Here is a 21,613-nt window from a genome sequence, read left to right as displayed (position 1 = left end):
CCACATAACTAACCGTGTTTTCATATAACTAACATTAACTAGCGTGTGTTCCTGGGTTTTGTGAGGTCTTCTAGCAAATTACAGACCCTGGGGGAGGAAGGCTATTATCTATACCCTATCTACCCTCCTCTTAGTTATGTGCCTTCTTTTCCAAAGTCAGCTCTCTCAAGTTTCTTCACCTTAAGATCAGCTTCACCTCTGCCCCAGAGGAGCCATTCCTGACCACAGCCTCTCATATTTGAGACATATTGTTCCACAACTCCTACGGAGGATTGCTGAGGCAACCATAGAGCACTGCACTGTTTCTTGGTAGCTGTGTCTGTAGGTGTTCAGAATGAAACTTAGTGGTTTACCCCATCTTTTAAGGTACAGTTGGGTTCTTCCCCACATAACAGAAACTAAGTACCAGGAAACCTAACCTGATTGCCACACATACACATTAAGACCAAAGGTCTGCATCCTCAAGAAACCCCAATTTCTTTATAATATTTCTTTCTAAGTTTGTCTCTCTTTTAGAAGAGGATCATGGGAAGAATTATCCAGGACAAGAAATCCAGTTCACTATGGTTTGGGAAGGGAAAAAATGGTTACCTTGCACCTATGAATGTCATCCATCTCATGAATATTCATGCAACACACCTTAAAAACCCACAACACATGCTAGGCATGGTGATACATGTCCGTAACTCCAGCACTGGGGTAATACCTGTCGGTGTGGTAGGTGATGCTATTTTACATTCCTCTTATTATGATGGAAATTATGATGTATGTGTAGGCCAGTGGTTAGCACTGGGCATCATTCCCCAGCAGCTGAGCACACTGGCCTGGAGCTTGCCATGTGTGGGCTAGGCTGGCTGGCCAGGGAGCCTCAAGATCTCACTCCTCTCCATCAGTGCTGGAATTACAAGCGTGAATCTCCACACTCGGTTTCAACGTGGATGCTGGGGACCAAACTCAGGTCCTTGTCCTTGCTGGGGAATCCCTTTATCCAGTCAGCTGCTCCCACCCCCATAGCTCCCATCTTTTCTTTCTAACATCTGAGACTGCCCCACATAGCCCCAAAACTAGAGAGCTACAGATGTTTTAAAGGTTTGTCTTTATTTTATGTGTGTGGGTGTTTAGCTGGTGTGTATGCCTATGTACCATGTGCATAAAAAAAAACCCTAAGGATCCCCTGGAGCTAGTTATAGAAAATTGCTAGCTGCCATGTGGGATTCAAACCCAGGTCCTCTGGAACAACAGCCAGTGCTCTTAACCACTAAGCCATCTCTCCATTCCCCAGGCTTAAAAAAGTGAACAAAAACATTCACAGCACTCTGCTTCTTGGAAATAGGAGTTCCTTGATCCAGTCTTCTCAATTTTATAGCAGATATGGTTTTTATGTAAACACTGAAAGAGAAGACCCTCTCCCCACTTCCCCCAAAGCCTTTCTTCATTTTTTTTTCCCTGGGTTTAAGCCATAGCCATCCTCTCTGAGATCTTGTCACTCACCAACACCTCAAAAATACTAGATGAGGGCCCTGCTGCCTCCATCGTCTTCGATGCTCCCAAACTAAGCTCTGGACTCAAACTATTTTAACTTTCACTTAGTTATCACAGCATCAAAAGTATCAACAACAAAAAACTCAAATCCACTGATAATTTTAAATCTGAATTTATGTTTTGAAATAAAAAATGCAAGATAACAAACTTTTATAAAATTGTCACATGGGAACACACTTTAAAATACCACCACATGCTACATTTACTTAGAAAGAGTTAATAGATCCAGTCTAGACAAGAATCTATTGATTATAAATGTGAGTTCCTTCCTTTCTTTGGGCAAAGCACTGGACACATCAGGATAGCCAGCAATGACTCAGCACCTCCATGAACCAGGAAGCCTGGAGCACAGCCTCCCTGATGAGGACGAACCTCATCTTGCCCATGTGGGCTGCAAGGCCCACGACTGGATGCTTTCCAAGTCCTGTGTGCCATGGTCTTCTAACTTCTGGTGACAATACAGATAGCACCATTGCTTTGCTTTTATTGTAAACTTCAACAGAAAAGTCAGCATGCGTATATCTGTACAAGGAGCTCAGTGAACTCTCACCCCTGTGGGAAAGCCCTTCTTTAAAGGTTTCTGATCTGGCTCACTTTCTCACGCGGTGACTTGGACCTTGGAGACGTCATCCACAGAAACCGGTACTCACGAGCTGGGTCCAGCTGGCGGTTCTTTTCTGAAGGTGTGCCCATGGCTCTGCCATGTCTCTGCTCAGGCTTAAACATCCCTTCAATTACAGTAGATTCATTTCTCCTTTTCTTACATTCTATTTTACAACTGGTATTTCAGTATGTTCCTGTGGGATTTCTTTATTGCATTCTAATAATCAACAATTTGAGGCTGTTAGGTAGCTGCTCTTTAGATATTTTGCTGGTCTGTAAAACTAGGTTGATTTGTGTAAGAACAGGGAAGACACAATGCTGGTAGACCTCAGCACCTTGCCATCTGTCCGCCACTGATGCATGGTGGCCTTCAAAGAGTCAACTGAGTTTGCTCTTGTTTCTCCTCTCACATAAATACTCATGTATCTTTTTTTTCAATAATAAAACATGATTTTTTAAATAACAAATACGTGCTCAGGACGAATGTCACAAAACCAGTAGCTACAATGTATGCTACGCTGGCCCCACGCTTCACTTCCAAAATCAGGGTTCAAGCCTTTGACTCTCCTCACGGATTCAAGCTCTAGGACATTTCATTTGACAATATCATTTCTACAGTTCAAGGAAAACTAGAATGACTTTCTTAATGTGTGTAGGGAGTATAAAATCGTCACTGCAAAGTTTAACCTCCTCATGATTACTTCAAAATTCCTATGATCACCAAATCCTGCTAACTATAAAAATGGTAAATTTGTAATTTCCTCCACAATGATAGTACCGTTATTGACATTTTTCTGTTCCTAATTAAATGCATTTCAACTACCTGATGTTGATCTTGAGGTAGCTGCCTTGCGGCTCTATTGCTAGGGCAGTGGCATGGTGCAAAGCACGCTGTGGAACATCAGATTTGATTCAGATGAGAAATAAAGTCTCCCTGACACCGTTTCCTCATTTGGCAGTAAAACAACAACAACAACAACAAAAAAGAGCAGAAACAGTGCCCACCCCCCCAATCATCTCTAGTGATAGAAGTACAGTTCTTTTGTGAGCATAGACACAATACACGGAATCTGTTTCTTTGCATGAAAAGTGGCGTCAAGGGAGAAGGACTCAAACTCCGTCGCTACCTTCCGGTTAACGCGAGTAAGAATGTGCATGAACTCCAGCTTGTGTGCGTACAGTTTCAGCATGGCACAGAGAGACTGGATGAACCAGGACCCGTCCTTTGAGTTTCTCCAGGAATAGTAACCTGTGAGGCAAAATATAGAGCATGCCATATCATCGTTTCAGCAGATTCTATACAGTGTTGCATAACTACAACAATAAAAATAAACATAGGCTTCCACAGTTTTATAAGCCATACAAAGGAAAAAGACAGCAGTGGTGGCACAGGCCTTGAATTCCAGCACTTGGGGGGCAGAGGCAGGCAGATCCCTGAGTTTCAGGCCAGCCTAGTCTACAGAATGAGTTCCAGGACAGCCAAACCTACACACAGAGAAACTCTGTCTTTGAAAAAACAAATACAAAAAAACCAAACAAACAAACAAAAAAGGAAAAAATCAATACCTTTGGTCTCCAGAAAAATGATTTTGAGAAGAAAAATATAAACTACACATACTTCACTGCTAGCAGCAGAAAAACGAGGGGTGCAGTTATGGACTAACTGCCATTGAATTCCTGAGTTTTACTGTCTGTTCTCTTTCCCATAAAGAAAACAGGTGAAGGTGGGGAAGACATGAAGATACAAAAGTAAAGACATTCAAATGGGACCATGGTGTTTCAATCAGAACTAATCTGCATTTAATACAGGCTGAGACAGAAAAGAAATTAATTACTCATATGCACATACTTTTAAACTGTTTCTTTAGACTGATACATTTTACGTGTCTGAGTTCCTTGCCTGCATGTATGTAAGTGCAGCACAGAGTGTCTGATGCCATGGAGATCAGAAGACGGAGCCAGGTCCCCTGGAACCAGACTTAAAGGTGGTCATGAACTCCCATGTGGATATGTGGATCTGAACCCAGGTTCTCTGCGTGGGTAAGACACATTCTTAACTACTTAAGCTGTATACCTCAGCCTCCTAGACATATGCACACTTTAAAGAAATGCCACCAGTTTGCCTATAAGTTATGTGGATGAATATAATAAACAGGATTTAAAAAGCCAAGGAAGGAAAAAATATTGTAGTTTTTTTTTGTATTTAGTTTCAGATTAACTGTGGGACTCATTGTGTTTAGCTTAGAAGCACACTGTTTGGAAAGACAACAGTAGATAAAAATAAACAAGGTTCTATTTATTTATTTTAACAGATTTATTTGAGTGGGTTTTCTCCTACAATGACATGCACATATATACATACGGGTCCACACCCACAGACTTAATGCCGCCTCTGTGTGTGCGGTGGTTTGTGTTCGAGTGGCCCCCGCGGGCTCATACGTTTGAACACTTGGTCCCCAGTTGGTAGCACTCTTTGGGAAGGATTAGGAGGTGTGGCCTTGATGGAGGACGTGTCTCAGGTGAGCTTTGGGGTTTCAGAAGCCCACTCCACTCCCAGTTAGCTCTCTCTGCCCTGTGCTGTGCTTGTAGCTGGAGATGTAAGCCTAGCTGTCTACTGCAGTGGCCCCTGACCCCCACCCCTGCTTTCCTGCTGGGAGGGTCACAGTCTCTCATCCTCTGCGAGCACGGGCTACAAATCAAACATTTTCTTTTCTAAGTTGCCTTGGTCATGGCGTTCAGTCACGGTATTAAAAAAGGAACTAAGATAAGATGTTTCAGAGATGTAACAGTCTTGGTCTGGGGTATATAAAAATCTTAATAGCCTTTAGAACATAGATTTTACTGTTCAGCTCTATAATTAGTCACAATTTAATTACTCAAAAACCCACACATAACGTTCCTTTGACGTGCCTTACCGGGCGCTGTGGAGTAAGCGTACAGGAAGTCGGCTTCCACCGGTATCTTCTGGCATGCCATGTCATCATCAGTACCACTGTCTGTCTCAATGCCACAGTCCAGCTCTGTACCCCGGCAGGCCTGCATGCGAGAAAACGAGCTTTTCTTTTAAAAAATACATGTGGACACACATAATTTACATTTAAAAAAAGTATGAGGGTTGTGTAAAAACTGGTGAGTCTTTCTGACATTAAAGAGGGATATTGAAATAATACTCCCTATTTTCTAAATGGCACCTTAAAAAAAATATAACCGTTCTGTAGCCCCAGAACAAAAAGTAAATACTGTTAAAAGTTCATCTCTTCTTCGCTGAACACCAAGCTGCTCAGTAATGCGCTACCTGGATGATGAAGAGTTTCGGCTTTCCGGTTAGACTCCGGCAGTAGTCCCCTCTGAAGTAAGTAGTTAATTTTTTCAGGTCAACAGGCCCATTTGTTCCATAGATTACTCCTTCATCACCATGGCTTAGAATCACACAAATAAAACTGCTCCGTTTGCTATGATCTTCTTTAGAAACTGGAAAGATGTTTGGAGACAATGTAAAACAACACAAAACCAGAAAAGCACTTTGTAGCTTTATGTAAAACATTAGCACCCTGGAAGAGACTATGGCAAAGAGCTTGCGGTTGTCTGATTTATTTCTAGTTTTCTAATTGGACCAAGATGGCTTTGAATTCATGATCTTTCTGCCTTAGCTTCCTGAGTTCTGGGGTCAGTGTTTTACAGCATGTTTGCAGTTATTTGACGAGATGAAGAAACTGAGAATAGAATTACAAGCATATCCGAATCTAACATAGGCACAGCATATCTGGAAACGCTTTAGGGGGTGGCATGATTAATTTTTCTTTCTTAGCTCTATGGGGCTATTCACTGGGGCATGGTCAGCCTACCAGGGACCACACCATTAAATAAAATGGACTCTCACTCTTCTCCCTCCTCCAGCAGCCACCAACCGTCAATAGCTCCCTAAGCTAGAGGTAGGGGCTCATGAACCCCTGTCTCTTCCATGTAAGAATGAGTTCTTGAGTGCAGCGTTTTTGTCATGGCCCTCCCCAACCTCTGGCTCTAACTCTTTCTGCTCCATCTTCTCTGATCTAAGCCTCGGGTGTGTGGAGGGGTTGGGGTATAGGTGTGTGAGCCATGGCTGAGCTCTGCAGATGCTAATCTCAGTCCTTTGACCAGTTGGGAGTTGCTGTCCCCTGCACCCAGAAGCTCCCGAAGGCCGTTCTTTTAATTAGTTATTTCTTACTTTTATCCATCAATTCCACAATTTCTTCCCGAGTAAGATCGTTTTTATTCCTGACTTCATATTTCAGGCCCATGAACGTCTCCCTGAGGTTGGCCGCGTCGACATCAGTTCCAGACCGAGGTGTCATTCCTTGGGACAGAAAAAACTCTTAAGTGCATTTTAAAAGAACGAATGCTTTGAGATCAGATGAGCCGTGCAGCAATTCACACAACCAACGAACTCTTCCTTGTAAATGTTAAAAAAACCCTGCTTATTTAGATCATACCCTGTTAGCACACGAAACACTTGACTGTGTTAGCTGCTGCAAGCTGTCGGGGCCGGGCTCCCCTCCACAGCAGCATCACCAGTGAAAATAAGGGGACTTCAGAGCCCTGCCAATAGAGGTTTGTTTGATAAACTGTGGTCCATTTATGTGATGGAGCACAATGTTGCCATCCCATTCATTTATTCATCATTCATTCACTCATAGACAAAGTCTTACAATGTAGCTCAACCTAGTCTTGTCATAATAATCCTCCCAAGTGCCGAGATTATAGGCACTGGGCACTATGCCCAGTTCACGTTGAATGTTTTCTAAGGCCATGGGGAAATAAGTCATTGGCTTTTAAAAACTTGCTGATTTTTTTCCCATGCAACATAATATCTAGTAAATAATTTTAGAAAGAGAAAAAAATGTGTGATCTTAATTTTGTTTATATAGTTCACTCATAGACACTATTTGTTCTATGTTGAATCAGCTGTAAGGCACAGTGCTGCTTGTATATCCTTTCAGAAAAAAATCCACAAATATGATCAGATTAGGCCTGTTTATCAGATATTCTGCTTCGTGGGTAACATTCAGCCCTTCCAACCATCACAAGATGCTTCTTACTAGCTTCATCTGTACACATGAGGGATGTAGAATACAAATGAGCCGAGTAACCTGCTCTTGGGATGCTCTGCACTTAGCATGCATGTAAAAGACAGAAGAGAGGTGGGGAGGTGGCGGTGTTCACCGTTGGTCCCAGTACTTGGGAGACAGAGGCAGGGGGTTCTCTTGCATTCAAGGACAGCCAGGGCTACACAGAGAAACCCTATCCCAAACAACGAAACAGCAATACCTAAAAACCAAAACAATAAAACAAAACAACAACAAAAACCTATCAGGTCCACTTTCTGCTGCCCATATATTCTTGGATGGACAGCCTTCCACTGGCATGTGGTGGATCTACAGCACAAGCCATACCTTAATGAGTCATATCTTAATGACTATCTGTAGAGGTAGTTTAAACACCATTGCTTTCGCTGTGCGCAGGTTGGGGTGAGGGCCTCAATTAAGCAGGAGCTGTAAACACAGCAGAATGTGCCTGGAGCCACACAGCCCTGCAAATGGGGAATGTGGCACAGGATAGGCATAACCTAGCAACCCCAAGCCTGAGATAAGAGGCCCTAATTTGTATTTAAGAGCCGGCTAAGAAGTGACCTTAGGGCCCACTTGCCTGAGGCTGTGAGTTAAGGGCTTCTGCAGAGGACCCTAGAGACACTTTCTCAGCTGCCCCAGGGCAGAGGACCTCAGGTGCCAGTCATTCATCTTCATTCCTGCCACCTTGTTGCTTATGAAACCTTTCCCTCTCCCATCACTCACAGCACTTAAGGTGCTGGCTCTGTTGGGCAGCAGCAGAATCCAGGCTTTTACTTAAGTGTCAAGAGACAGATGTTTTCAACACGGAAGAGGAGGTCATACTGTATATAGGACCTCTAAGGTTCTAGTGTGTGTCTACTTTGTGGGTTTTCTGTATCAGCTTACTGACTCATAACACACATATTGCTTTCCATATTTAAAAATCATGTTAGATACATACCAGTGCTTTTATGGAAGTTCTTATTATTAATTATTATACATACACCCATTTCAGGATAATCCATTTTGTAGCTACTGTCCAGGTATATTCCAGAGTCCATTGATTTGCTTCCATGTATGGTCTTTCTGCACGGAAATCAAGCAATAGTTATAAAGGCAGAAGTGACAATTCTATTAACATAACTTTTATGACTCATATGAACAGTTAACATTTGTTTAAGGCTATCAATGTACCCAACTTCGTGTTTCATCCTTCCTTCATTCAAATTTCACAGCACTAAGGCAAAAAACAAAACAACATCAAAAAAACCAACCAAACAAACAAACAAAAAACAAAACACATTCGCAAAAACCCATTTGCCTGATGAGGAAATGACCCACCAAGGCTAAGTGATGGAGGGTGTTCCAGTCTTGTGTTGGAGTCAAAGTGGAAGGTTTTCCTGTAAAGCCTAATATCTTTAAAAATATATAACATTGTATGAAATAACTTCTCCTTTGTGATAAAAGTACAGTTCTTTAAGATTTTGTTTTTTGAGGTAGTCTTGCTATCCTAGGCTGGCCTTGGGTGGGCCTCTTATCTAAAACCCCCACTAAGTGTAAGGACTCATAGAGTCCTTACACTCCGTGAGCTGAACCAATGAATAACTTAATACATGACGAACCATCACAAGTCTTTGAAAATACTCATATGGAAGTCACTTACATACAAATATTAGTGAGGGAGACCAGAGGCCAGTAATTATTTTCTTAAAAGTCCAGATATCAAGCAGTTTGGCTCATGGGCTGTCCTCGAGCAGAGGCTCAATTTGGCTGGGTGAAACTTGCTCAGGGCAATATGCTCGTAAATGTGTGACTATATTCCAATAAATGTGACAGAAACTGCGCACAAACAAGCCTGACCCATGACCTAGAGGACTCTAGAAACCATGTCTAGAAACAGCCAAACATCAACACTGTTATGGACACATAAGAGTATCTTCTGTTTTACACAATTCTAAAAATAATGGTGGAGAGAGATTAAAAGCAGTAAATGAAGGGGTCAAGGTCAGACAAAAGAGCCATTATATCTAAGGCCCCACATTTTACAGAGAAAATGAGGTCACACAGGTACAAGCTGTGCATTCCTATTCCAAAACCTAGAATCAGAAAATGCTCCAAAACTGGACAGTATTTGAATGCCAACATGATGCCACAACATGATCCACACCAAGCCCAATACTTTCACTTTCAAAACACAGGCATACTAAAAATATCATATAAAATTAGCTTGGGGATACATGTATAAAGTTTATGTGAAACAGAAATGAATTCATAGTGTTTAGGAATTATAGGCCAGGGAGACAAGCCAGCGGGCAATGGCGTTTCTTATGCAACCCTAACGGCCTGAGTTCAATCCTGGGAAACCACATAAAAAGCTCAAAGTCAGTTGCTCTCAACCTGCGGGCTGCAACCCCTTTGGGGGGGGGGTCAAATGACCCTTTCACAAAGGTATCGAATATCAGCAGATAGCCTGCACGCCAGATAAACATTACGGCCTAGAACAGAGGCAAAACTACAGTTATAAAGCAGGAGCTGTATTAAAGGGTCGCAGCATTAGGAAGGTTGAGAAGCGCTGCTCTAGGTGCTGGCATACTTGGTATTCACAGCACTCCTGCTGCAAGATGGAGGTCGAGACTAGGTAGAGGCTTGGCTGCTGGTTTAGGGTTCTCGGCAGCAGATAAAAGGAAAAGTTGGACTCTGAGCTCCACAAGTACACTATAGTCCACACACACACACACACACACACACACACACACACACCGCCTTGCCCTCTGGATGGGAATCAGAGATGCACAGCTGTCAGAGGCAGGAGGCAGCCCGTTCTCTCTGGTTTGAAAGCCCTTTCCCCCTGTGCTTCCCTATTCCTCAAAGGGGGCGATATTACACAAACCCATCTTTCTCTGACTATGCAGACTTGCATTTACACCAATTTCACCAGGCAAGATGACTCTTGCCGATTATTTTAGCCCTTAGAAAACAGACGTCAGAGGACCATCACAAGTTTGAAGCCAGCCTGGATTACCTGCTGCAGGTTAGCCTGGGGTAGGTAGAGAACCTGCCTTAAACCAACAACAGATAAAAATAAATAAACACTTACATTTCAAAATTATTAATGGATTTCGAATCCACCAAGGTTTTATTGTTCTCCATGGTCACTTTTTCTTAACTAGAATATAAAAAAAAAGAGAAGTTACTTATAACAAGTCTTTTTAGAAACACTGCATTATAATGCCACACTTATTTCTCCTGGAGTTCTTGTTTTGCATGCAGTAATATTGGTCCTGATGCGAGGAGAAGGATCCTTTGCAATGGCACACCAGTATAGGTCCTTTCTCCTTTCTTGTTCTTCCTTAACTATGAAGGGTGTGTAGCTCAGTCTCCCCCACCCCCATTTGTGTGTCTGTCAATCAAAACAGATATTATTTCCTTGGTCAGCCAACAAATCAACACCTCAATGCAAGTAAAACCAAACTCAAATACTAACCACACAGTAAAGCTCACACAGCACTATACCACGATGGTGAAAGCCAAACCTCTAGACTCTCCTAGTCAGAAACTTGACTGTCAATGCTGTGACTTTGTCCAAAATACAAGACACGTGAGGGCACTTTTCCTCATCTGCTATGCTAAGGAAGACAGTTCCTCACTTAGTTTTAGAGTTCTCCAGAAGGAAAGATATTTGGTATGGTATTATACCTCCCCAAATCAAGAAGACAAGACAAACAGAAACGAGAGATAAAACCAGGACTAAAAGTCTTGAATGAATCTCTAGACTCTAGAATCCCTGGATATATCAATAGTTTAATCAAAATATAACTTGTAACCTTAGTCCTATATTAAGATCAGAAATGCTAGAACTCCACTAAAATAAGGCTCTAAAGCTAAGTTCCTCCTACCCTTCCCCAGGTCTGGTGTGCCTTTGGGAACAGCAGAGAAAGAATACAGAGAAGAGGAAGCGATGGCACTTCAGGGTAACCACAGAAGAAAGAGGACAGTGCTTCCTTGGCCTTCAAAGACCAGTCAGTGGTTTGCATTCCTATGTAAGTTTTCTAGAAAACCACGGGAAGTGAGCCCAACTGGGAGGCACCGTGCTTTTAGTCGGCAAGCGAATATTTAAAGAGCATACACTTTGGCCCACGTTCCTACCTTCAGGAAACTTGAATTCTAGAAAGAAGAGAAACTGGGGGTGTAAGCTACTTTAGCTAGGTGGGCAGGGTCATCTCTGAGGTGACATTTACAGAGCTCTGAATGACACAGAGGCAGACAGTTGACAGTGGAAGCTGCCCTCCTCCTACCACTCCCCTGGTGGTGGCGGTGGTATCAGGTAGATCAAAGGCCTGGGAATTATTTGTTTTACTCAAAGTACAGAAAGACCAGTTTGACTAGTGCTGGGGCAGGGAGATACCCAGGAAATGTGAGATCACATGGTCTTGGGACCAGTAACAAGGAGAGAACATTGGAACATTAAATGTAAACCCAAGGGGCACACTCTGACTGCTTGGGTGGAGAATCAATTCCAGAAGGTCAGAATGGAAACACACGGGCCAGTGAGAAGCCATCTGGATTACTCCAGGGAGATAGATGATGGAGGAACTGGAGCTTAACAGGTGAGAGTCTGGGCATCCCGCTATTTAGAAGCTGATTAGAGGAAGTGGAGTTAGCAGAGGAGCCAAGAGCAGAGCAAATTGGATGGATGTAGAGTGCCAAAACTCTCAGAAGCCTTTCAGGAATGCTCACCTTTTCCGGCCTTGCCAGGAGGCCAATTTAAATGAGGGCAGGAGGCCACTGGCTTCATAAAAACATGTCACAGCTAGAGTGGGGACTGTTAGGAGAAACTGTCCAGGCCAAATAAATGACTAGATACTATTTCAGTAGCATGCTGGTGCTACCCAGAGGATTCTCAGGGATTATTGGGTTCTCCAGGGCATATTCTCTGCATAACTCACCATTGGCCAGGTTTACAACTTTGTAGGAAGTTAAGCCGTAAAAAGTAGCTATGAGAGTGATTTTTGTGTATAGAAAAAAATACACACTCAGCTATTTAGGTTTTCCTGTTTCTCCAATTCTCCCCAGAACTGGATTTAACATGTTATTGGCTCCATTGACTAACGAGTAGCTGAGTACATTTTTGACATGGCTTCACACTCTATTTGAACAGCCAGATTTAAACTTTTTTGAAAATTGTATCTAAAGGAACCAAGCGTTGTCCTGGGTCGAGAGAAGCAACAATATAAACAACTCTTCCCATTAGCAGGAAAACACTCCTTCCTGCTTGGCTCTGAATAAGAAGAGAGAACCAGAACATGATGGAAATGAGGGGTAGAGGATACTCCTGGGTCTGCCTTGTTAAGCCTTGTTACTTAGGCCTGTGAGAAATGGGAAACTAATAAAGCAGGAGCAGAGAAAGCCTGGGGTTTCTAAAGGAATGCAAAAGGATGTCTAGCCTACATATGGAATTTCACCCAGGTAAGAAGAGGCAAACACATCCACAGTAAAGAAAATAAAAGCAAAATATTTTATTTTTTTCTTTTTAGGTGGTACTGAGGATCAAACGCAGGGCCTCAGGCATAAGTAAGTGCTCTACCACTGAGTCCCAGGTCCCGTACTAGCTGAGGCAACAGACAGGCTGAGGGTGATAAAGAGAAGGACTTAGTACTTCTCACAGAATAGCATTCACTTCCTTAATATTCAGAAGCCAAATGACGACACAAGAAACTTCAAATGGTCCCCCTTAGTTTCTTGTGGACAACAATACCAAGTAAGGCCAAAACAGAATTGGATATAAAGCTGGCAAGTGTGCATGAGAGGCATTTTCCTACCAGTGGGAGGGTCATAAATTGGTAAGACCTCCTGAGAATATTTTGGGAGGTTCCCACCATTTTCTCATAAAACCTGTGAAGGTTGATGTAGTAAATGGACTAGCCAGTGTCTAAAAATACCCTGGAAGGTAGGGGAGTAAGGAAATTGAAGAATGCATTATTCATAAAGGCTGGGAGTGTGTGTACAGAGACATAACTGTTATGGTACATCCATTCAAGTTACTGCATCTATTTTCTTTGAATGTTTTCTTGAATCACTCATTAATGACACAAATGCTAACAATATAAGGTTAAGTAAAAATAAGAGTACAGAAACCCACCACGATCTCTTTAACATTTTACTATATTTATTAGTAGAGACTGAGTGGTAGGATTGCTGACAATTTATTCACTTTGTAATATTCTTATTGTTCTAATTTTTTATAACGCTGTTTCAACGTTAGAAAATAGTATCAAACATTATTTTATAAAATAATGTCAACCATAGCAGGCCATGACACCAGGATTGTGCTAGTCAGTTTCAGTCCCCAGCCCTATTTCAAGAACAAGAACAAAAATGGTCAGGCATTGTAGCACACATCCATAATCTCAAAACTCTGGAGACAGAGAGGTTAGTCTGATTTGTCCAGCAAGTTCTAAGATGGGCTACACAATCTTATAAGTCCAAAAGAGTGGGAAAAAAAAGAAGGGTACTCTTCTATCAAGAAAACAGCCATTCATCTTTGTCTTTCTTTTTCTTTCTTATGGATAATAAATGTGTTAAGTACTAAGAAACCTCAAATTTCCATGAACTAGAACTATCACAGAGATCAACTTATCACTAGCTCTGCCTCTGCGAAGTGGGCAGACCACAAGCTAAAACACTTAGCAATCTGTGATTGAGAAACAAGAGTTAATTTGATTAACTAGAGAACAGTACAGCATCACTGAGAAGTCTAGACAAAAGGTAGCTATAACATAAAGGGTTTAGCAAACTCTTTGGCCTATGAGAATATAATCTTTACGTTGGTCAATCAATAGAAAATGTGTAGTTAGAAAGAAAGAAAGAAGAAAGAATGAAAGAAAAAAGGAAGAAAGAAAGAGAAAGAGCGAGCGAGCACAATGGCCTCAACAGAGATATAAAAGAAGCATAAGATGCTCACATCATCTCCCATGAAGACATGGCACACTGTAAGATTATAAGTAAGTCAAAGAAGCAGCTTTGACAGATGGGAGAGGCAGGCGGATCTCTGTGAGTTCAAGGTCAGCCTGGTCTTCAAAGTGAGTATAGCGCAGCCAAGGCTACACTGAGAAACCCTGTCTTGTAAAACAAAACAAAAAGCAGAAGCTTTGCAAGGGCTAAGAGTGACATTCCCACTTTATAACATGAAAACAACGAAAACGCAGATCAGTGTCTGCCAAGGTTATGGGAGAGAGCATAAAGGTTGCTTTAAGGCAGTGAAACTACTTCCTGTGTTGCAACAGTAGTGGGTACAAGTCGTTACACGTTTGCCCCAATTTCAAACAGACAGACCCAAGAATGAGCCCTACTGTAGACTCCAAGACTTTGGCTGGCTGGTTGGTGGTGGTGCATGCCTTTAATCCCAGCACTGGGGAGGCAGAGTCAGGTGGCTCCCTGGGTTTGAGGCCAGCCTCATCTACAGAGTGAATGCCAGGACAGCCAGGGCTACACAAGAAACACTGTCTTGAAAGACAAACAAAAAGACTTTGGGTGATAAGGATGTCAACATAGGCTCATCAGTTCTAACAAACGTACCACTTTGGTGGGGGAATGTTAATAATGAGGGCAGTTAAGATACAAGTTAAGATACTAACTTACTCTGAAATTTAAAGCCTTTTTGCTTTTATTAGAAATTCGGACCAGATAACTTTTGAATTTGAATCTTCAGTTTCTGCCAGCGTCCTCACAGTCTGCCTCGAATTGACCTTCTGCATGAGTTTGCCCCATACAGAATTCATAGTGCAAGCTGGGAACCCTGAGTGTTCACTGGTTCTCCCCAGTCGTCAAGGTCCAAAAGCTACAAATAGTACAGTCACTCAGACTGGAAAACTGAAGTTTTTGTTTTGAGACAGGGTTTCTCTGTGTAACAGCCCTGGCTGCCCTGGAACTCACTTTGTAGACTTTGGCTGTCTCAAACTCACAGAGATCTGCCTACCTCTGCCTCCCCAAGTGCAGGGATTAAAGGCTGCTACAGTGCCCAGCTGGGAAACTGAGTTTTAATGTTAATTAATAGCCTTTTGTCTCATGCAAGCAAAAAGAGCTATGGAATAAAACTATTCCCTACTTCTGACTGGTATGCCCTAATACAAGCTTCATAATAACCAGCTTCCAGAAGCTCCTGGCCCAGACCAATGGAAGACTTAAGCCACATTTGAAAAATAACTTAGGGTGTGCATGCAGGTTTGTGAGTGTGGAGGACAAACGTTGGGAGCTGTGTCTAGTTCTTTCTGTCCACCAAGTGGATCCTGGGACACAAACTCAGGTTGTCAGTTTGGGTAGTAAGCACCTTTACTTGATCAGCCATCTTGCTGGTCACCCAAAATAGATTAGTTGACTTTTAAGTAGTCATTTCCTTTTCATATATCCAACCAATTTCCTATAATCAATTATGGAAAGTTAAAAAAAAACTCAGACAGATAAGTCTTAATGTAAGTAACTACAATCACTTTGACAACAGCCGTAAAACAATGGAATTTCTTTTACTAAAAGTAACTGGTGGATGAAAAAAATATGTAAATTCTTCTAGAACAGGAATTAAAATGTTATCTTCCTATCTGATAAGGATTTCTCAGAAATCCTTTTTTTCTCAGAAAAAAAAACAACCCATAATATATGGTTTTTTTATTCTTAGCCCTTGACCATTGCAAATTGTCTCAGTTATCAGTTCATCTTGATATACCACTAAATTTTTTCTTACACTAAATCAGAATCTTTCAAGCATGAGACATAGGTACATTCACTCTATTTGTCATCATCTGCTTTTCCCACATGAGGTACCAAATCCACACTCCTGGGAAAGACTCTTAGCATTACCTCATCTCCATTAGCTAATACCCAGCTGGATACAAATTATTCTAGGGATGGTGATCTCATCTTTGAAGGATTAACAAAAAAAAAAAAAAAAAAAAGAACCCTGCCTCTTCAGAGAGGTAGACTGTTCCAGATGATAGCGGGAGCTTAGGGTATTAAAGAAAACAAACAACACAGCTTTAAAACAATACATTCTGGCTCAGCAACCAACTCAACACTGATTGTTCTGAAGATCCCTGTGTCAGTTTAAGATTCAAGTAACTGAAAATGTTAGAAAATACATTCAATGGTCACCAGGAAGTTGTAGGCAATGCACTTGACCTTGCATGACACTCTGAAATTTAGGACTGAGACTCACTTCTCTAGTTCCTGGATACCTAGATTACTAGATCAACAGCAATCAGATGTTCAAGTTTAGAAATGTTGTTGGCATAAATTTACTGTTGTTCCAGGGTGTATTTTCCTGAAAGGAGGGAAAAGTTGGAACTTGTTCTCTATTTACAAGGCTGTTTGACAGTTTTTCCTTGTAACTGTAGAGTGAGGTAGAACAAGTCATCTTCAGAATTAAAGCAGAGAAACATGAATTATTTCTAAGGAGGTGTAATGTATCAATAATAACTTGAAACAAGACAAATACCCATTACAACACAGACAGATGACAGGTTGCCTGTGGTAGGGCTTTGAAATGAAATGTCACGTTAATATAAAGCAGTTTTAGGTTTGTGTGTGTGTTATATGCATGAGTGTGATGGTGTGCCTGCCTATACCTGTGCACAGGGTGTGTGTGTGTGTGTGTGTGTGTGTGCGTCCCAAGGCAGACCTCTGATATCCTCTTTTGCCTACTACTTTATTATTATTTTTTTTAAGACAAAAGTCTCTCACTGAACCTACAGTTTTTTATATTGGCTAGACTAAGGCAGTGAGTCCTGGGATCTGCCTATCTCTGATGGGATTACAGCCAGAACTCACCACACCCAGATTTTTCATGAATGCTAGGGATCTGAATTTAGTTAACCTGTGCTTGCCTAGCAAGCCCTTCACCTTCTGGGCCACTTCCCCAGCGTAAATTTTGGAGATTCTTAATCGGAGAATCTGTTCCCTAGCATCAGGCTGTTCTGGCCCCTCATGAAGCAAGGTGTCCAGACCTCAGAGTTTTCTGGATCTCACGCCGACACACAAGAATCAGCGCTCCGTATTTCCGAGTCATCATTTAAATATGACTCATGTCAACAGGAATACTCAAAAACTCAGTAGTGAAGACTTCAAAGTAGGAGCCACAGTGTGCCTTGTACTTCCAGTGCATATATGTCAGACGGAGCCGTTCACAGGTACTTTCAGTTGGGTTTCCCAATAACACCGAGGCACAATGGCTCCACTTTAGATTTTAGTTAAATGGGACTTAGAGGGTTAATCACTTTTTAAGGAACAGAGACTCCAGCTGCACGCAGCAAACTCCACTCTATAGTCTATGGACTGCTCAGCACCATATAGGGGCTGACATCACGACAGTTAATTTTGAGGGAACAAAACCCCATAAACCCAGGTGCTCTGATTAAGATGAGATTAAAAACATATTCAGCAGGACAGAAATGGAGCATTCAAAAATGAAATCGACTATACAGTTCTTCCTCAGTATTTGTAGATGACTGGCTTTAGGACCTGCCTCAGGAAGCAAATTCAAGTCCCAATCCTTTGTATAAAATGGTGTATTATTTACATATAAGCTAAGCATCCTTCCTACTTATTAGTAGTGATACCTAGTACAACATAACATCTTTACATAGTATTGTTCAGATGATAAAAAGTCCGTACATTTCAAGACAGATTCAATTTCTATTCTTTCGTAATTTTGCCTACAGGTGGTAAAGTTCACAAATACAGAAGGTCAACTATAATGCACTTACTGCAATGAAGAAAACAGTAATTTAATGATTATGATGTTTCTCAGGCCAGTGGGCAATGTACTTATAAATGTAAAATATCTGGTGAACCATTCAGTGAACATCATTAAAATATTTCCTATGTCTACCTAGCTTCCTATCAGGAGGAAGGTGAAGCCAACCTCTATCTGTGCAGAATAATCTGAGAAACATCGGGAGAGTTACCACCTGTCAGAGAAGACTCCCACTTTCATATTAAATGAAACAGAAAGAACACCTGTTCAAAACAGTCTGTTTAAGAAAGGATTTCATCTGTAGTGTAACCAGTGGGTTGTTTTTTTTCCCCCCTCTGTATCTGTCAGTTCTGATCTCAGTTCCTTTGGGGATACACTGAAATGGCTGTTGCCATTGAGCGTGATAAAGCCAATCTTTTAAAGATAAAAACTAGAAAAGAAAAATACAGTGAGCAGTTCAGTTGTATCATAGGAACAAATAAATCGTCTTGGTCTCTTGTTTCTGGAACAGACCTGGGAGGCAGACTAGCTTGCTGAAGCTCTTTGCCACAAGTCAGAAAGAATGTGGGGTACTTACTGTCCCAGCCTCTCCTCAGAGGATCGTTTCTGGACGGACAAAAGAAGAAACAGAAAACCTGCACACCTATAAGAACTTACAGGCTCTTGGGGACATGCAAGAATTACTGACCTGTTTGAAAACATTGTCTTGTTGTTGCTGAAGTATAGAATGGAAGATCCTTAACGTCTTTTATAAAAGTTACAAATAACTGTATAATATACCAAATATCAATTGTATGCAGATGTTGCATTAGACACTGAATGGGTGAAGCAGTGAAGAAGCAGACCCTACCCTATACAGAGCTTATATCCATGGTCACTGGTATTTTAAAAAGATGGCGGCAAGGTAGATGCTAGCCCACGTTCAGTCCTTATTAGATAATTTCACTGTATTTTAGCAGAATGAAGAAGCTCTACAGGAAATATTGATGGTGAAAACAAAAAGGCCAAAACAAACAAAAACTATCATGCAGCACTTCAGCATTTAATAACACATTATTTTTTCTGATCTTTACCACAACCCTATGAGCTATATGGATTATGACTTATTTATGACTGAGCTGGTAAGCCTCATGGATCCTCGCCTCAGATGCTCAGAAAACAAGAGTATCCTTTCTTCTCCAATATGTTGTTTTTAATATATAAATGAATATAGAACAGTACTTAAGAATTTCCACATCTTTTGTTTAAAAGCCCTATTACTGAGGTAGAACTTTAAAAGTATCACCTCACACTAAGACCAGAACTAATGCAAGGTCTTTGAAGGAAAGAAAGACTGTTGTAACCTTAGAATGGGTTGGAGTGAATGTGGTGTTGGGTCTGAAAGCGAAACAGTGGAGTGGCACTCTAATTGCTTCTATCAGATAAAGACAGGGCTCTTAACATGGCAGGAGGCAAAAGGCTGACAAAAGCAATCTGATTTAATGAGTTGCAGTATTTCACTTCTGTTACTCTGCTCAGGTTTGATTGCTACATTTCAATAAACTGTCACTCATTGAAACACATTCTTGCTTTCCAAAAGCCTTATTCTGCTGGACAGCAATTCAAAGCCAAAGTTTAAACACTGGGTTGTGACAGGAATGATTCAAGATTTACATTTCTCTTCCTTCCTTTCTTTTTGAGTTTATTCTTTTTTTTTATTTATTTTTCACATTTTTATTCATTTTATGTGTAGACCCCTCCCTCATCTCCAAGTCTCACTCTCTTTCCGCACCCCCATCCACTGAAAGGGGGAGTCCTCCTCCCTTGCCCATCTGACCCTAGCCTATCAAGTCTCATCAGGATTGCCTGGATCATCTTCCTCTCTGGTCTGGTTCATATGGCCACCATAACACACTGAAAATGGCTTCCCAATGGCTGGACAATCCCCCAAGCTTAGCAAACCTCCTCCTGCTATTCTGTATACCCATACTGTTACAATGACTCCACATTTCACACCTCCCAAATGGATGAGCAGTTATAGTAAGAAGCGGGTGTTGGCTTACAGTTTTGTTGGGAAACAGTATACAAGCAAAAGTAGAGGATATAACAGCTGCTCTCAGGAAATGCCTGATGCAAAGGAAGAAATGGGAAGATTTAACTTCGAATCGTTAACTAAGAACTGAAACCCATTTAACAGTCCCTATTCATAAGCAAATGTATCGGGGGAGAAAAGGTAAGAAGGTTGACAAAGAGGGCTGAAGAGGAAAAGGAAGGAAAGGGCACAAGAAGAGAGCGGGAGGGCAGTCAAGACCCAATGTTTGCTAACCGGGTTGGAGAACAGGGTTTTACCCTTAAGCTTCAAGGGTAAACACGAAACACGAACGCCTAGAAAGCTGTTTTTGTTCAGGCTTTAAAGGGTGCACTGGGGAAGGGCAAGGAGGCTGGTGCAGTGCCCGGAGGTGGGTACAAATCTGACAGGCACGTAGACGGTCCACAGACTCGGCGACTGCCAGCTGAAGGGCCAGGTAAAAATCTGCAGACACATAGGTCTACAAGGCTCGGTGACTAGCAGCGCAAGGAGCGGGGGTCCGCGAGAGATGCCCGAGAAGGACATTTCCTGGGGTGACTCAACTAAGAATGAGGTAAATATCCAGCTGCTCAAAATCGGGCTTAAGGGTAGGAAGGGTCAGTAACCGACAAAGCCAAGGGATGTCAATGCAGGTCCTACAGGGACTTTGACCAACAAAGAAATGAGCTGGAGCATTCCCGAAAGGCTTCGGGGTGAGAAAGAGTTGGGGGAGCAATGCTTAAAATCAGCTCTCTGGAAGACCCAAAAATCACACAGGGAACCCGAAAACAAAACAAAACAGAGACATTACACTGGTGCAGTAGAGGCTGGGTCCCTCAGAACCAGCCTCAAGGTCAGCATCAGGGTGGTCTCCAGGCACCAGGGCAGAACTTCCCCTACCCATCCTCCGATCCCGGGTCCACGCCTTGGCCTGCGGCTCCAGGATCCCGCTACCTCCCACCCCTCGGCCTCCTGGCTCACCCTCGTAGGGCTCACCCTCCCCCACCGCCCCGTTCCCGCCCCTGAAGCTCCGTGCCCGGGGCGATATCCGGATTTCGGCCTTCAGTGCCTCGGGGCGGCCCATGCGCCAGGCTCGAGGGTCTGGGTCCCGCCTCGGTTCAACTGGGCTCAGCGACACGGGCTCGGCCTCCCGAGTCTGGGCTTCCAGCTCGTGATGGCGCTCTTGGCGGCGGTGTCTTCCAGAGCTTGCCTGAGCAAGCCTGGAGGCAACACAAAGGATCCTCCGCCCAGATCGCCCGTCTTCCCCGGCCTCCTCCAAGCAGCTGCAGACCCGGCTGGCGGAGGGCGCCGGCTCGGGGTGGCGACGCAGGCCCGGGAAGGAGCCAGGGCAGCCAGCACTCACCGAACCGCTGCAAGCTCCGCACAGCACAACAGGACGCTCTGCTTTGATCCTACCAGCACCGGCGCAGCAATCACCGCCTACCGCCCGGCCCCGCCCACGGCCCGCCCCCCCCGGGTCTCTCCCTTCCCTCCCCCAACCCACAGCGTGCCTGCAGCGACCCGTGGTCTCAGCCCGGGCGGGAGCCCCGCACACTCTGGGGCCCCGCCCCCTGCAGCTCATTTTCCCGCGAG

At 42.8% G+C, this 21,613-nt stretch overlaps 1 protein-coding gene across 2 annotated transcripts; it reads right to left on the bottom strand.

Annotated features, from left to right (window-relative positions):
* Positions 1-1,638: 1,638 nt before the first annotated feature.
* Positions 1,639-21,513, bottom strand: Casp3 (caspase 3). Of its 2 annotated transcripts, XM_060381739.1 has the most exons (7): positions 21,384-21,513; positions 10,327-10,395; positions 8,191-8,315; positions 6,350-6,478; positions 5,441-5,616; positions 5,061-5,181; positions 1,639-3,394 (listed from the first exon to the last, which is right to left on the bottom strand). In XM_060381739.1, the coding sequence occupies exons 2-7, from the start codon at positions 10,377-10,379 to the stop codon at positions 3,165-3,167; spliced, it is 834 nt and encodes a 277-aa protein (XP_060237722.1). In that variant the 5' UTR covers positions 10,380-10,395; positions 21,384-21,513; the 3' UTR covers positions 1,639-3,164. The 2 variants fall into 2 exon arrangements, with proteins under 2 accessions (XP_060237722.1, XP_060237723.1); XM_060381740.1 differs by lacking the exons at positions 5,061-5,181; positions 21,384-21,513 and having other exon boundaries at positions 3,329-3,394; positions 10,327-10,390.
* Positions 21,514-21,613: the final 100 nt, after the last annotated feature.

Source organism: Meriones unguiculatus, chromosome 4, assembly GCF_030254825.1.
Source record: "Meriones unguiculatus strain TT.TT164.6M chromosome 4, Bangor_MerUng_6.1, whole genome shotgun sequence".
Lineage (NCBI taxonomy): Eukaryota > Metazoa > Chordata > Mammalia > Rodentia > Muridae > Meriones > Meriones unguiculatus.
Note: the sequence above shows the minus strand (reverse complement) of the source record. Positions and strands in the feature narration are given on the sequence as shown.